The 13,717-nt window shown below is 33.4% G+C and overlaps 1 protein-coding gene across 1 annotated transcript; it reads right to left on the bottom strand.

Annotated features, from left to right (window-relative positions):
* Nucleotides 1-1,351: 1,351 nt before the first annotated feature.
* LOC123540287 (neuroendocrine convertase 2-like) lies at nt 1,352-12,632 on the bottom strand. The gene is made up of 12 exons (XM_053527045.1): nt 12,524-12,632; nt 12,159-12,281; nt 10,084-10,218; nt 9,608-9,702; nt 9,251-9,339; nt 8,435-8,634; nt 6,945-7,163; nt 5,731-5,828; nt 5,280-5,386; nt 4,698-4,821; nt 3,686-4,029; nt 1,352-3,350 (listed from the first exon to the last, which is right to left on the bottom strand). Exons 1-12 carry the CDS (start codon nt 12,554-12,556, stop codon nt 3,043-3,045), a joined length of 1,875 nt encoding a protein of 624 aa, XP_053383020.1. The 5' UTR covers nt 12,557-12,632; the 3' UTR covers nt 1,352-3,042.
* Nucleotides 12,633-13,717: the final 1,085 nt, after the last annotated feature.

Below are 13,717 nucleotides of genomic sequence, written 5' to 3' on the forward strand. Positions count from 1 at the left end.
ACTGTTTCACGTAATAGCAATGCGGTCCGGCTGTCTTGGGTATTTCCCTTGAAAACTCTTACAGGGTTTTTATTGTATTTAAGACCCAACACTCTTAAACCAGCATGGTACATGTATATCCTGAAAAAAAATATACACACGTTCATTTCATAGTGATGTTTTCCTTTTGGGCCTGGTCCGTTGGAAACAGAAAAAGAAGTTATTTTGACCAGGTTTATATCATTACTGGACAATATACATTATTCTGTAAAATTTCAAAGGGTTATAACTTCTAAATCAGAAACAGTACATTCGCGTTGTGACAGCATGCACAAGTTCACTTCACAGTGGTATATTTTTGTAAGATTGGGTCAGATCACTTAAAAGCTGCATTCAATAACTATTGGTTTTTTTCTGGCTGTAGAGATACTGACAATGTTAATTTTGTTATTCGTGCACCCAAAAATCAACATATAGAATTCTGTATTCTATTGTTCTGATCGTATTACTGCCATTTAATGGTTTGTACCTTTTCTACTGCCTTTTAAAACTATTTTCTGATTCAGTATGTGGTCATATAGAAATCTAGATACTAACTCATTACAAACTTACTTTTAGAGATGTCACACTGCACCGCCATATAAGGGTAGAGACTTGTATTTGTATTTGTTTCTGGGTTTGTTTTGGTAAGATTTAGAATACGTGGCATTCGTGAACAGATCTTTCAAAAACTCTTTGATAGTTTTACTAAAAGGAGTTTGTATAAATGATAGTGGCTTTAGATATAAACTAATGTATAAATAGTTCCTATTATTCAAATTGTTAACATGTATTGGTCTGAAGTTAAAGTTATCATTAAATGAGTAGTGCTGTCTTTATTGGTGAAATAGTACTGGGTATAACGCTATGGTCTACGGATATAGAGGGTTTTGCTCCAATTGCAGTACATTTATATAGACGAAATCATTTTTTTTTATTTCACTATATATATATTAAATCGTTCATGAAATGTTTTTAAATGCGTTTCTCTGTTTTTAGGCTGAAACCAAAATATACCTCTCCCATATCGTACTAGGGTGGTTATAGCACAGTCTGTGAAAACGACGAATACAACTATCACAACCCAGTACATGTAATGGCTTTGCTTTTCACTCTTTTTCTCCTAATAGTTAAAAACTTCGTCAGCAACTGTATCAGAAAGGTCTGTGTATTTCCAGTACTGTCTTGTACCACTCAGTGTCGTTAGGTAACCATGAATCATTTTGTATCGATAGTACGTAATTTGTTCCTAATGTCTGTACCGACGTTCCAAACAAAGTCAGAACTGCAGATTTAAATTGTAAAAGGTGTTCTGAAGAAAAGGTTAAAACAATGACGAATAAAAATATATTAGGAAATAAGTAAATTATTTCGTGTATACAGTGAAATTTTTTTATAATGTAATAGTGAATCATTTTTTCCAGGCAAATTAGAGTGTAATTGGCTGATCAATATGTCTTTCATCAGATATAAAACTTACATTAGTAAACTGGAGTATCAATGAAGCAACAAACCTTTCCTATTTCTATTTATATGTATCCATATGTAATACTACGTATAAGTTATGAGTTGATTATAAAAATGTCTTCCCTATATTGTGCATCGATTTCTAAAGAAATGTCAACTCACTAGTTTTTGTCTCGTTTCTTTTGGTAGCGCTTTAACGGAAAAATAATAGCCAATTTCCTGTAGGATTTTCACCCCAGAAGTGCACTGATGTGAAATTCCAATTCCTCTTTATACGCCTTTTCAGGGCATCAGCATGTGGGACATGAATTTTCCTGTTCAGTAGGTACGAGCATGTCTTAGAAGGAGAACACAAAATAATGTCGAACAATGGTTCTTATTTCGTATTATATTTTAGACTAATTTGCACCTGCTCTAAAGTTCTAATGCGAGTCAGTAATTGTAAAACGTATTTAAATGAAAATTAGGTTTTGTATGTTTATTGACATATTCTTTTCTAGCAAAGGTAAAACTGTACAGATAGCAATAAAAATGGTGCAATAAAAATGGTGATTCGAAGATACTACTGTTGCATTGAAAAAATAAAAAAGTAGACAGGTTTCAAACATGTTCGAAATGACAATGCTGCAGCGCACACCTAGTACAGTTACAAAAATATTTCAGATCGGAGAGAGTTAACTTGCTACCACATCTTTCTTATTCCACAGACCTGTTCTGCTGTTCATTAGTACTTCTGGAAATGGATTAATAGACTGCAGGCATGCATTTCCGCTTAAGCCGGTGCTAGTGTGTGTAAGTGTGTGGATGGAGGGGGGGGGGGGGGGCGGGGTCTTGACAGGTGTTGCACATTTCATTACCTCTCAATAACAGACTCAATCAAACCGTGTCTGCTAATATGCAATACTATCGCTTATCCTGTATTTTTAATTAGTCGGTAGACAAGTACTTTAAATCGGTCAAGCTTTATATAAGTATGACTATATGACAGATGAGGTATTGTTAGTGACCATCCCAGGCTTTCCAATGCCCAGTTAATGAGAGGTCAAAACAATTAAACTGTCAGTCATGTTTCCATTTTTAGTAGTAGTCCGAATAATTTTCTCCATATGTCAGGAAAACGTGACTTGGTCAGAAAGTCTCGGCTAAACCAGTCCAGAGCTGGTCAGCCAAGAGTAAAACAGCTTTGACCAATCATTGCAGAGTATTCTGCAAAAGGCGACAGGCATGTGATTGTCACATGACCTAAAGTATACAAAAGAAGGGCTCAAATGGCCCAAGCTTCAGTTTAGGCCTCGGTACCATCTGGCTAACTCATTTCCGATAAATATTTTCTTAAACTAATTTTTGGATCTAGATCTATAATCTCTGAAATATTTATTTATTTTATAATTTGGTGAGAAATGACTTTAGAATCTAAAAGACTTTAATAAATATTATAACTATTAATAAACAAGACTTAGTGTTGCTTATTGACTATTAAAGTGTATAGTAAAATCACAACGCGGAAGTGCGACAATTATTCTACTTGGTTGCAATCTATGCTTCTGTTTACAGATTTTATCTCCAATAACGTATTAGGGCGATTAAAGCACAAGCCGTGAAAATGATGGATATGTGTACAATTAACAAAATCCAGAACATATAGTCGTTTTGATTTTTAGTCATTTCCTTCTCATAGTTAAAAACTTCGTCAACAACTGTATCAGAAAGGTCTTTCAATATGTTTCCCGCTGCTGTCTTGTACCACTCAGTGTCGTTAGGTAACCATGACTCATTTTGTATCGATTTTACGTAATTTGCTCCTAATGTCTCTACCGACGTTCCAAACAAAGTCAGAACTGCAGACTTAAATTGTAAAAGGTGTCCTGAAAAAAAGTTAAAACAATGACGAATGAAAATATATTAGGAAATAAGTTTAGTGAATTATTGCGTGTAAACAGTGAAATCTTTTTTATAATGTAATAGTGATTCACTTTTTTCATGCAAATTAGAGTGCAATTGGCTGATCAATATGTCTTTCATCAGACATAAAGCTTACATTAGTAAACTGGAGTATCAGTAAAGCATTCCCTCAGTAACAAAACTTTCCTATTTATATGTATCCATATGTAATAGTGTGTATAAGTTATGAGTTGATTATAAAAATGTCTTTCCTAAATTATGCATCCATTTGATATATTCTAAAGAAGTGTAAACTCACTAGTTTTTGACTCGTTCCCTTTGGTAGCGCCTTTACGGAAAAATAATAGCCACCTTCCTGTAGGATTTTCACCCCAGAAGTGCACTGATGTGAAATTCCAATTCCTCGTTACACGCCTTTTCAGGGCATCAGCTTTATATGCCTTATGTTGGACATGCGTTTTCCTGTTCAGTAGGTAGGAGCATGTCTTAGAAGGAGAACACAGAATTATGTCTAACAATGGTTCTTTTTTCGTATTATATTTTAGACTAACTTGCACATGCTCTAAAAATTTAATACAGTTTTCTTCCTTCTCGCAATTGTCCAATCGTAGAGATATAAACAATGTATCTTCTGGGATAAATCTGGAAAAGAAAGACCAGAACTATTTTGTTCCCACTTTACTACTTGTATAATTAACTACGTAAAACTATATGACCTAAACTCACAAGAGCGTACAAAGTCGGTGTGAACGAAGACCAGCCACGGGCTGTATTTTAACTTTACACTGGATTCTAACCGTGACGTTTCATAATTTATTTGGACTATTTGTCTTCTTTCACCTAAACATGCTAACCAAGATAAATAACGCAACTGATTATAAATGTCTATTTTAGGAAAACTCAGCTGCTGGGCAGTATTTTGAAACAGACAAAGAGGAAAAACCACAGGTTGCTCAACACAACATGAACGACAATGTTGCAGAATCAGTTGGATTGAGCCTGTTATGGACGATAATTGAATGCATGTTACCTTCGCCGCCCTCCAGCCCCGTGTTGAGTATTACGCAACATTTACACAAGTACCAAAACAAAATTGGTGGTTTAGTCATATTTTATTACTAACTACAGCACAGATAGGAATAGGCTCGAAAAAAAGGAAGAGCAAATGGGTTGGGTTCAAGTTCTTTAAACATTAGTGGTTGCTTCCCCTTGAAAGTTATCGAGAACGTGTTGTTTGTTGGTTCATTATAAATGTATATAAACGCGATAATTTGTGTAGAAATCAGTTTAAAAACATTAAAACTACTGACCGCATTTTTTTACTATCACTTTCATGAACTGTTTGTTTATTTTGTGGTGACACCGTTTTCCAGGTTTCCGCTTTCAGTACCATTAATGTAGCGTTGATCAATCCAAAACCAAAGTAAGGATCATCTATAAAAGATTTGCATGCTGTATTTCTTTTTATGATAACATCTAAACGATACAGTGGTGTCGCGTCTTCCGACAAACATTGGCTTCCGCTATTTATTTTCTATGATTCATGTTTTTGTACATGTATTTCCACTTCAGAAATGTGCAATAATGATACTGAAGTTAATTTACTATTTGTAAGAAGAGTTTGTATCACATTGATACTGATGGTATGTGATGATACCTATTTTTATAGTAAAATCTTTTAATTTAATACTAGTGTTGACAATAGTATGTCTTTCTGCCAATTAACAGACAACGTAACGAACATGTATGCTTCGTGACATAACGCAAATATCATTTCGTTCTGAAGATTGCTATGACCGAAACGGAAATTTAATTTATAACAAAACTTCACCATGTCTGAATTGAATAATTTTCATTTTATAATAAACTAAGGCATCAATTATCAAACTTACACTGTAGCCCTGCTGCATTTATTTTTCTTCGACCAGTGTGTTGAAGACTTTCAAACGACGATGACAAAATCGTAATATATTGTAAATCCCTCCAGGTAAGATCAGAACTGAAAAAAAAATCAATTTGACTGGTATGAAACTTCTAACAACTATACATCTATACAATTATTTAAGTACTGATTATTGAGAAACAAACGAGAATATTGTAAGTGTCTAATATATGTTTGAAAGAGTGTTATACCTGTTCATACCGACATCATTTATCTTGCCTGTAACTTATGATTGTGAGAAGCGTGTTTGATCTATTAGAGTTATGATTCTTTAGAGGCTTTGTCGTGTCGCTGACACTTTACTCGCGTATTCTGCTCTCTTTCAATTTACTGCATTATTAATGATGCAACATCATGTTTTGCTAAATTTTCAAAATACAGAAAAAAATAATTATCCATACTTTGCTTGTAAAGCTAAGGCAAATATTCCTGAAGCCAAAGCCGCGGACGCTGATGTTCCCATAAAGTTATCGCATTTCCCACCATGTGTTGTGGATTCCTAAATAAGTATATAGAAAGCAATATATCAATTATACACACATGTATTGCAAGTACTTTCCTTTTCACTTGTATAACGAAAGATTACTTATCTTCTTAGCATTCCAGTATAATATACTTTACTTATATCATCCTACAGTTCTAATATACCAGTGAAAATAAACATTAGTTTAGACATAGAGGGGCGTTCAATATGTAATGTTACTCTGTATGTAGTTCCGTAACCGCTTGCTACTTTTAGATGCGATTTTCGGAACATTATAGAGCAACTTATTGGCAACACAATGCTGTATAAATTATAAAAATCGGTAGATTCAAAGTAAAAATATAATCATTCGAATGAGGTGTACTGGGGTATACAGGACAATTTTATGTCCAAAATATTGAGACTGTAATATTCAATTCCCTGATTCTACTATTCAACAATTAGAACTATAGTTCAATTTTCAGTTTAAACAAATAAAACAAATCATGATCTTCACAAAAACATCTGAAAACTAAAATAAAAATGTTTATAACAGTATAAAATTGACTGTGTATATTTTTACTCGATAAATGATAAGTTGAGTACAATAAGCCACTGCAATTTTGTCAGGCGCGATAATCATCATTTGAAAATTCTTGTATCTTACGTTGATACTAGAATCTTAATTCTCGATTGCGAAACTAGTTCTTACAACTTTGATTAATCGCTCTCAACACCCATTCCAAATGGAATCAACCTCGAGTTTAGATTGTTTAGTTGTGTTGTAAAATTAAAAATGCAATAAATAGTTTAAACAAATGCAAACTGCTGTACCTCGTAGGAAAATGATAGAATTTTGTGATATCACAAGTCTATACTTCTGAGACTCTGGATGCCCAGGACAAACCTTAATTGTATTATGTTCCAGTGTACCCGAGTACACCTCACTCAAATGATTATACTTTTACTTTGAACCTGTTCATTTTTATGATTTATATAGCATTGTGTTTAAAATAAATTTGTGCCGAAAACCGCATCGAAAAATAACCAGCGGTTACGGAACTACATACGGAATAACATTACATATTGAACGCACCTTGTATTTGTATTACTGACATATCGGTCACTACAAAGAAACAGGTAATGAAGTACCAATTTTTTCGAGCCTCCGTGTGTATTATATTCCCCATACGTAGATGCCAATGTGCACGCGCAAGGAATTGCATATGCCGGTTTTGAACCATTTGCTCCAACACTGGAAATGGTAATTGTGTAAATGCTATTCGCCAGAGCTTCCATGTTGCAGTCATACACAGGTCCTTTGTTGTTCCCAGCAGAAAATACATAAACGCTCCCTTTGCCTTTTCTTCCCTATAACAATCAAAATCAATTCATTCAACATGTTTGAAATTACATACTGAAACTAGGAACATTATTTGATTGTGTTTTTGCCTTGTGAAAACCAAGATGATGCTTTATGAAAAACATAGGCATCCATGCTGAGTGGTTAAGGTCGCCGCAACTTAATCTGTGTTTTGCATTGTATACTCAGCTTGTTAAACATCATCATTGTTTTGACTAAATGAATTATCAGCTTCTTGCTAGCAACTATTGAGTACATCAGCTAAAAGGGGTTCGTTTATCCCTATTTTGGGGGTTCATATAAGTTACAAGGAATTTGGAAAATGACAAAAACGTTTCGTCCAAAAGTTCAAATAAAATGATTGTAGTAGTTTGCAACTTTTCATCAAATTTCTGATAAAGACATTTCTTCTTTTGAAAATGTTGATGAATATGGTGTTCATTCATTATTTTATGCATTAATTTGCATTTCAACATAGTCAGCATATGTATTTCAATCTAAATTTTCACAGCTTACAAGCTTCAGTCTACAAAGTATTTCTAATCATCGGAATAATGTTGCAGCTTTCTTTTCAAATCGTGTAATTTCTTCATTCCAAAGATTTTGCCTACGAAACCTCTTGTATACTGTTTGGATTTTTATATCTGTGTATACTGAGAGATAACTAAGTCAGCTTTGAGAGAGGGCTTTTCCTCACGAGCTTAGAAAATCTTGTGTGAATGATATAATTTACGTAATATTTTACGTTTTGATTGTTTAATAATGGATTTCAGCTTAATTTTTGCCATCCATACAAAGCGTCTACGACTTATCAGCTGGTAAATAAAACTACCTTTATTGCTTGTGGAATTGACAGCACCCTTACACAACAAATGTATTTATTTTTTTATTCTTGAGAAGTTTGTACTTAATATAATCTAAACATTAATCTTTACAATAATTGTTTTCAAACAGTTTATCTGACATAACCTATGAGAAAATGCAAAGATTATTTGCATTTCGTTTCGGACAACCCTCGTATTCGAAAGAACTTATCCAGCCATAGCTCTTGCTAACTTATATGTCCAAACAATAATTTACTGCCAGTAATATTAATGTATGAAGAAGACAAAGACTGCTTAACAAAGGTAGGATACATACTTTTTCAAAAATCACTCCTTTTAAATTTCATTTTATTTCATACAAGGAGGCCTAATACAGAAATCTGTAACACGTAAAACACGGAGACAGCAACACGTTTCCAAAAATGCACATTTAAGAGTATGTTATGAAGATAAACCTTTTTCGCGCCTTTTTCTAACGCATCTCTCATCTCTGGAGTGGCCGATTTAAATTTATTATGCAGATTGAAACTGCAAGAATAAATGTCTATCCCGTCTTTTTCGTATGCAATTGCTGCTGGAATATGTTCTACTGAAAATGCAAACCCTTCGACTGCCCAGGCTATAGGATTCTTTTCAAGTCTAAATACCTTTAAAGCTGAAAATACAACACGTAGGTGTTCATTCATCCATCATGTCCGCAAATAATCCTACCTCCACCAAAACATAAATCTGAAAACAACTTGCATTTTCTTAATTCACTAAAAAACTCGAACTGTTTTGTTTTTAATAAAAATTACCATAAAATATCTGATACAAGTTTTCGAATTTGAAAAACAATCAGATTGTGCAAATTAGTGAAATTAAATTCACTTTTATTCTAAATGATCAATATGTAAACTACATCACGGTAGTTTTAATTGTTACCGAACTGGATATTCGGGATCCCACAATGTATTCTATATATTGAACTGACGGAGTGTAACGTGTCATGTTATTTCATTTATATGCCCGTTTTATAGGCATATGGTCATACTGATGAGTTAGAGAAAGATTTAGTTGTTTCAGCGATATATATGAAACACTGGATCAATTAAAACAAATATGCATAAGAAATATAACAAATGCTATCATTACGGTCGGCACTGTGCTTTGAGCAATTGGTCATAGGTTATAAATCGTGTTTAAAGGAATCATGTGGACCGAGACTTTCGCAAGTTTTTACACATCCACGTTTTATCATATCGCGATGCATCAATTATCAATTTGCAAACCTGCTAATTTTGCATCAAAAGCAATTCCAGAAGAGCAATGGTTATTTCCAAATTCCCCAGCTATAAGTCCTGCAGCCATGGTTCCATGACTACAAAAACATTTATCAAATCAAAATATGTGGTTCAGGATTTTTTTAACTATCGTGTTTAAACAGCAATTTATTGATTATGTGATCATTGGCAACCTGTAATATAGAAATAAATGAATCCGGAATGATTGTCTAAATCACAATTATGTAAGAGTTTAAAAGCTAATCATAAAACAAAACATAATGTATCAGTACTCAGTATAACATTGTATGTAAGTTGTTTTAAGCTATATAAATATTATTATGAATAATATGAAGAATCGGTTGCCTAGTAATTTCTTCTGTTTCCCAGTAACTCGGAAATCGTTGAGGATTCACATCACTATGGTTTCTATCCACGAAACTATAAGAAAAATTCTTGTCCTGAAAAATAAAGATCATTAATGGAAACATTTTTGTAAATATTTAGCAAATTTTTTTCGTAGAAGAATGAAAACTTCGAAGAAATACACTCAGTATACATACAAATAGTTTTTGATCTGCAATATTTTCGTAAAAATAAGTGGAAACTCCACAGGCTATGGTTAGGATTAATCATCTTTATTCGTTTGGTTAGGTACAAATGTGCATTTATAATAGTATCCTCCAATAATTTATTAAGTAAACACAATATATCTAGCTTGTATCTTTTCTTTTACCCTTATGTTAAATTCAATGATATCTAAGAAAAGCTCCAGCGAATATTATAAACGAATATTTATAAAGGAATATTTAAGCGTATATATATACTACAAAATTCCTTACTAAATTTTGTTTCAAGTCTGGATGCTCCATTTCTACACCTATATCAACCACTGCCACGCGTACTCCAACTCCAGTGTAGCCGAGTGACCAAGCCTCTTGTACATCCATGCCATAATACGGCCAGCATATTTTGCTCTACATTGACAAGAAATTAATTATCACAGAAAAAGTAAAACATATTGAAACATGTGAATGAAGTATTGCCATGCAATGCAAAGTCCCCTACTGGCAGAAAATTAATTTTCTCTACTGCAGTATAACATAATGATCAGATATCTGTCAATGATGTATAAACAATATTGTACTATATATACAATACGTTATAATACAACACTTGGATTAAAATTTGCATATACAAAATTCTACAGTTAATGATTGATTATAGCATCTATAAATATAAAAAAAGTATTTAATTTCAATTTTGACAACATTTCATTTTGAAATTTGTGGGAAAATGAGAAAAAAATAGAAATTATCATAATAAAAGGAAGTAATTCTGAAAACATACACAAATATTTTTTGTTGATTTGGTCCATATGACACTTGAGCTTTTTATTAATCAATGTTGACTTTTGACCTCTAAGTGTGATCTTGACCTTTGAACTAAGGGGTCTGGGTATTGCAAATGACACATTGCCACATTATGGGAACATTTGTGTCATGTAAAATTAAAATCCATTCATGGATGACTAAGTTATGAACCATAATGGAAAAAAACCTAATGACCTTTGACCTCTGACTGTGGCTTTAATCTTTGAATTAGGATTAAGGGTGTTGCTTAAAACAAATTATCTCATTATGGGAAACATATGTGCCAAGTAATATTAAAATCCTTTTATGAGTGACAGTGTCATCGACCATATAGGAAGAATCTCTTTTGATCTCCAAGTATGACCTTGACCTTTGAGCTAGGGGTCTTGGTATAGCACATGACATGTTGTCTTATTATGGGATACATTTGTGCTAAGTAATATTAAACCCCTAGGATTATTTAGTTACAGAACGGTTAGGAATAAAACCCGTTGACATTTAACCTCCAATTGTGGCATTGACCTTTGAGCTACGGGTTCGGGATTTGCATATGACATGTTGTCTCATCATAGGGAACATTTGTGCTAAGTAAAATTGAAATCCCTTTAGGAATTGCCAGACCGAACAGGAAAATTCCCTATTGATCTTTTATCTCCAAGTGTGACATTGAACTTTGAGCTAGGGTTCTGGGGTTGCGCATGACATATTGTCTGTCTTGTGAGCATTTATGCCGAGCAAATTAGCAATCTCTTGATGGATGCTGGATGGAAGTTCTGGACCGGTCACGAAACAGACCCTGTTCATGCCATGTTGATATTTAGCCGCCAAGTGTGACCTTGATCTTTGAGCTAGGGGTCTTGGTATAGCGCATGACATGTTGTCTTATTATGGTGTATATTTGTAAAGTAATATAAAAACCCCTTTCAGGATTGTTAAGTTACAGAACGGACAGGAAAAAAGCTCTGTTGACATTTGACCTCCAATTTTGACCCAGACCTTTGAGCTAGGGGTTCGGGTTTTGCGCATGACCAGACACAAAACAGACCCTGTTAGTGTGAACTTGACCTTTTAGCTCTGGTTTGCGCATGACCAGACACAAAACAGACCCTGTTAGTGTGAACTTGACCTTTTAGCTAGGGGTCTGACAGTTGTGCATAACACATTGTCTTATTATTGGGTACGTTTTGGTCAAGTAATATTAAAATCATTTCATAGATTGCTGACTTACAGACCGGTCAGGAAAAAAAGCCCTTTTGTCATTTGAGCAACTGTGACCTTGACCTTTAAACTAGGGGTCCGAGTTTTGCGCATGACATGTCATCGCATCATTGGGAACATTTGTGCCGAGCAATTTTAAAATCCCATGATGAATGTCATAGTTATCGACCGGACACCAAACTGTGGGCGGACGGGCAATCCTATAGTCCCCGAAACTAGTTTTCAACATGTAAGGGACTAATAACAAAACATCTGTTTATTTTTTTGACTTGGAATCACTGTAACATTTGTATTGATATAAACATTTATGAATATTTCGTACTAACATGTGCAGATTTTCGAGGTCGCAGAATCCATCGTCCAAATGTAGTCTTAGGCTGTGAAAGGCTACCATTTCTCCAAGGGTAATACTTGACGATTACTTTCTCTCTCTTCTTAACAAGTAAAATCTAATAATAGAGAAATATTTCCTATAAACAATGAATTTTGATCCATTAATTATTTTTGTTAGTCTATCAAACAAGGTCAGTGACTTTAACACCCGGTTATCACAAAATTGAAATATATATATTACTTAATCGTTTATATATATATAAACAATAATTTAATGGACCAGTTCAACTTTTACCAAGATAATGTATTTGTAAAAACGGGTATTAAATATAACTCAGTATAAGTTTAGCGGTCTTACTTTCTTAGCAAAGAACTGTTTAAAAGCTTTCATGTCTGGATGAAACACATTTGCCGGCTTATCACTTGGTTTCAAGTCCTCTTCAAACAAGAATATATTTGACACAAGCTGAAAACATTATATTATAATTATGTTAAAGGTAAGTTACAGTGTTCGAATCTAGATAAAACATGATTCAAAATTTCAAAGAAAACACGTGTATGCTTAAAGATATCCAAGGGCCATATCTTTCACTAAAATATTTTATCTAATAGATATTTACTTAAAACGTATAAAATTACTAATCTTTATAAATAAATTATGTTACATGATAAACAATATCCTTCTGACGTAAACAGCTATACAGTTGTGGGAAGTAAATTGAACTAAATTTAATATCACTGTCCAATCTAAAATATAAATGTGTGGATATGACAAAATAGTATGTTGAATCCGTTCGCCAAGGTGCGGGTCTACAAAACTTGACTCCAAAATGCTTTTCATTCGCCTTTTCCGTTGTTAAACTAGCACAGTACAGTGAGTTATGATTAAGTTTTGCCTGTATACCTAATTTCAGCTGCAGACAGTTTAGCAAATTTTTACTACAAAATTGCTTTAAAACAATAGTGTTAATAGTAAAATAGTTACTGATCTTAATTCGAATGTTGATTAATACTACCCCAATATTGTGTTTTATATGTGTTGCGTTTAATAAATTGATTTTATTATTTTTATATTTCATGTCCTTGCTTAATATATCTAAATATTGCTTCAGAGATATTTGCAGACACAATTCATATTAGTATGCTGTTATTTTACAACAATTTAGGTAGTTTAATATTTCCACAAACAGCAACGCTTGACAAAAATGTGCTGGATATAAAATTTCTGCTATTCAAACAAATAAATACTGACACAGATGGTAAAACCCACTGCCTATCATGGAGCCATATATTTGTTTCTTGACAACACATCTGCAAAAGTGAAGTAAATTGGTCATCTGTACTTACCTGTTCTCGAAAATAGAATGATTTCTGATGAAGACCTAAAAGACAAGAACTGTTAACAAAGAATTTTTTTATCATCTGACCTAGGCCTAGGTTTCGAACTCAGGCAACCCACTTTCAAACTTGACTTGTATTTCTCGGAGGCAAACAATCCGACGACCTTTTACGAAGATCACATAGAAAATATAGCCAGTATTCTGTTCACACG

This window comes from Mercenaria mercenaria, chromosome 16 (assembly GCF_021730395.1).
Source record: "Mercenaria mercenaria strain notata chromosome 16, MADL_Memer_1, whole genome shotgun sequence".
NCBI lineage: Eukaryota > Metazoa > Mollusca > Bivalvia > Venerida > Veneridae > Mercenaria > Mercenaria mercenaria.

What these genes read in the sequence shown, in the direction of transcription:
- LOC123540287 (XM_053527045.1), bottom strand. Translation starts at nt 12,556, where the DNA reads ATGAAAGCTTTTAAACAGTTCTTTGCTAAGAAA. An exon ending in ACGGAGGCTCGAAAAAATTG is followed by an intron (nt 5,829 to 6,944) that starts GTACTTCATTAC and finishes ATACTTATTTAG; the next exon opens with GAATCCACAACACATGGTGG. An exon ending in GCCTTAGCTTTACAAGCAAA is followed by an intron (nt 5,387 to 5,730) that starts GTATGGATAATT and finishes TTTTTTTTTCAG; the next exon opens with TTCTGATCTTACCTGGAGGG.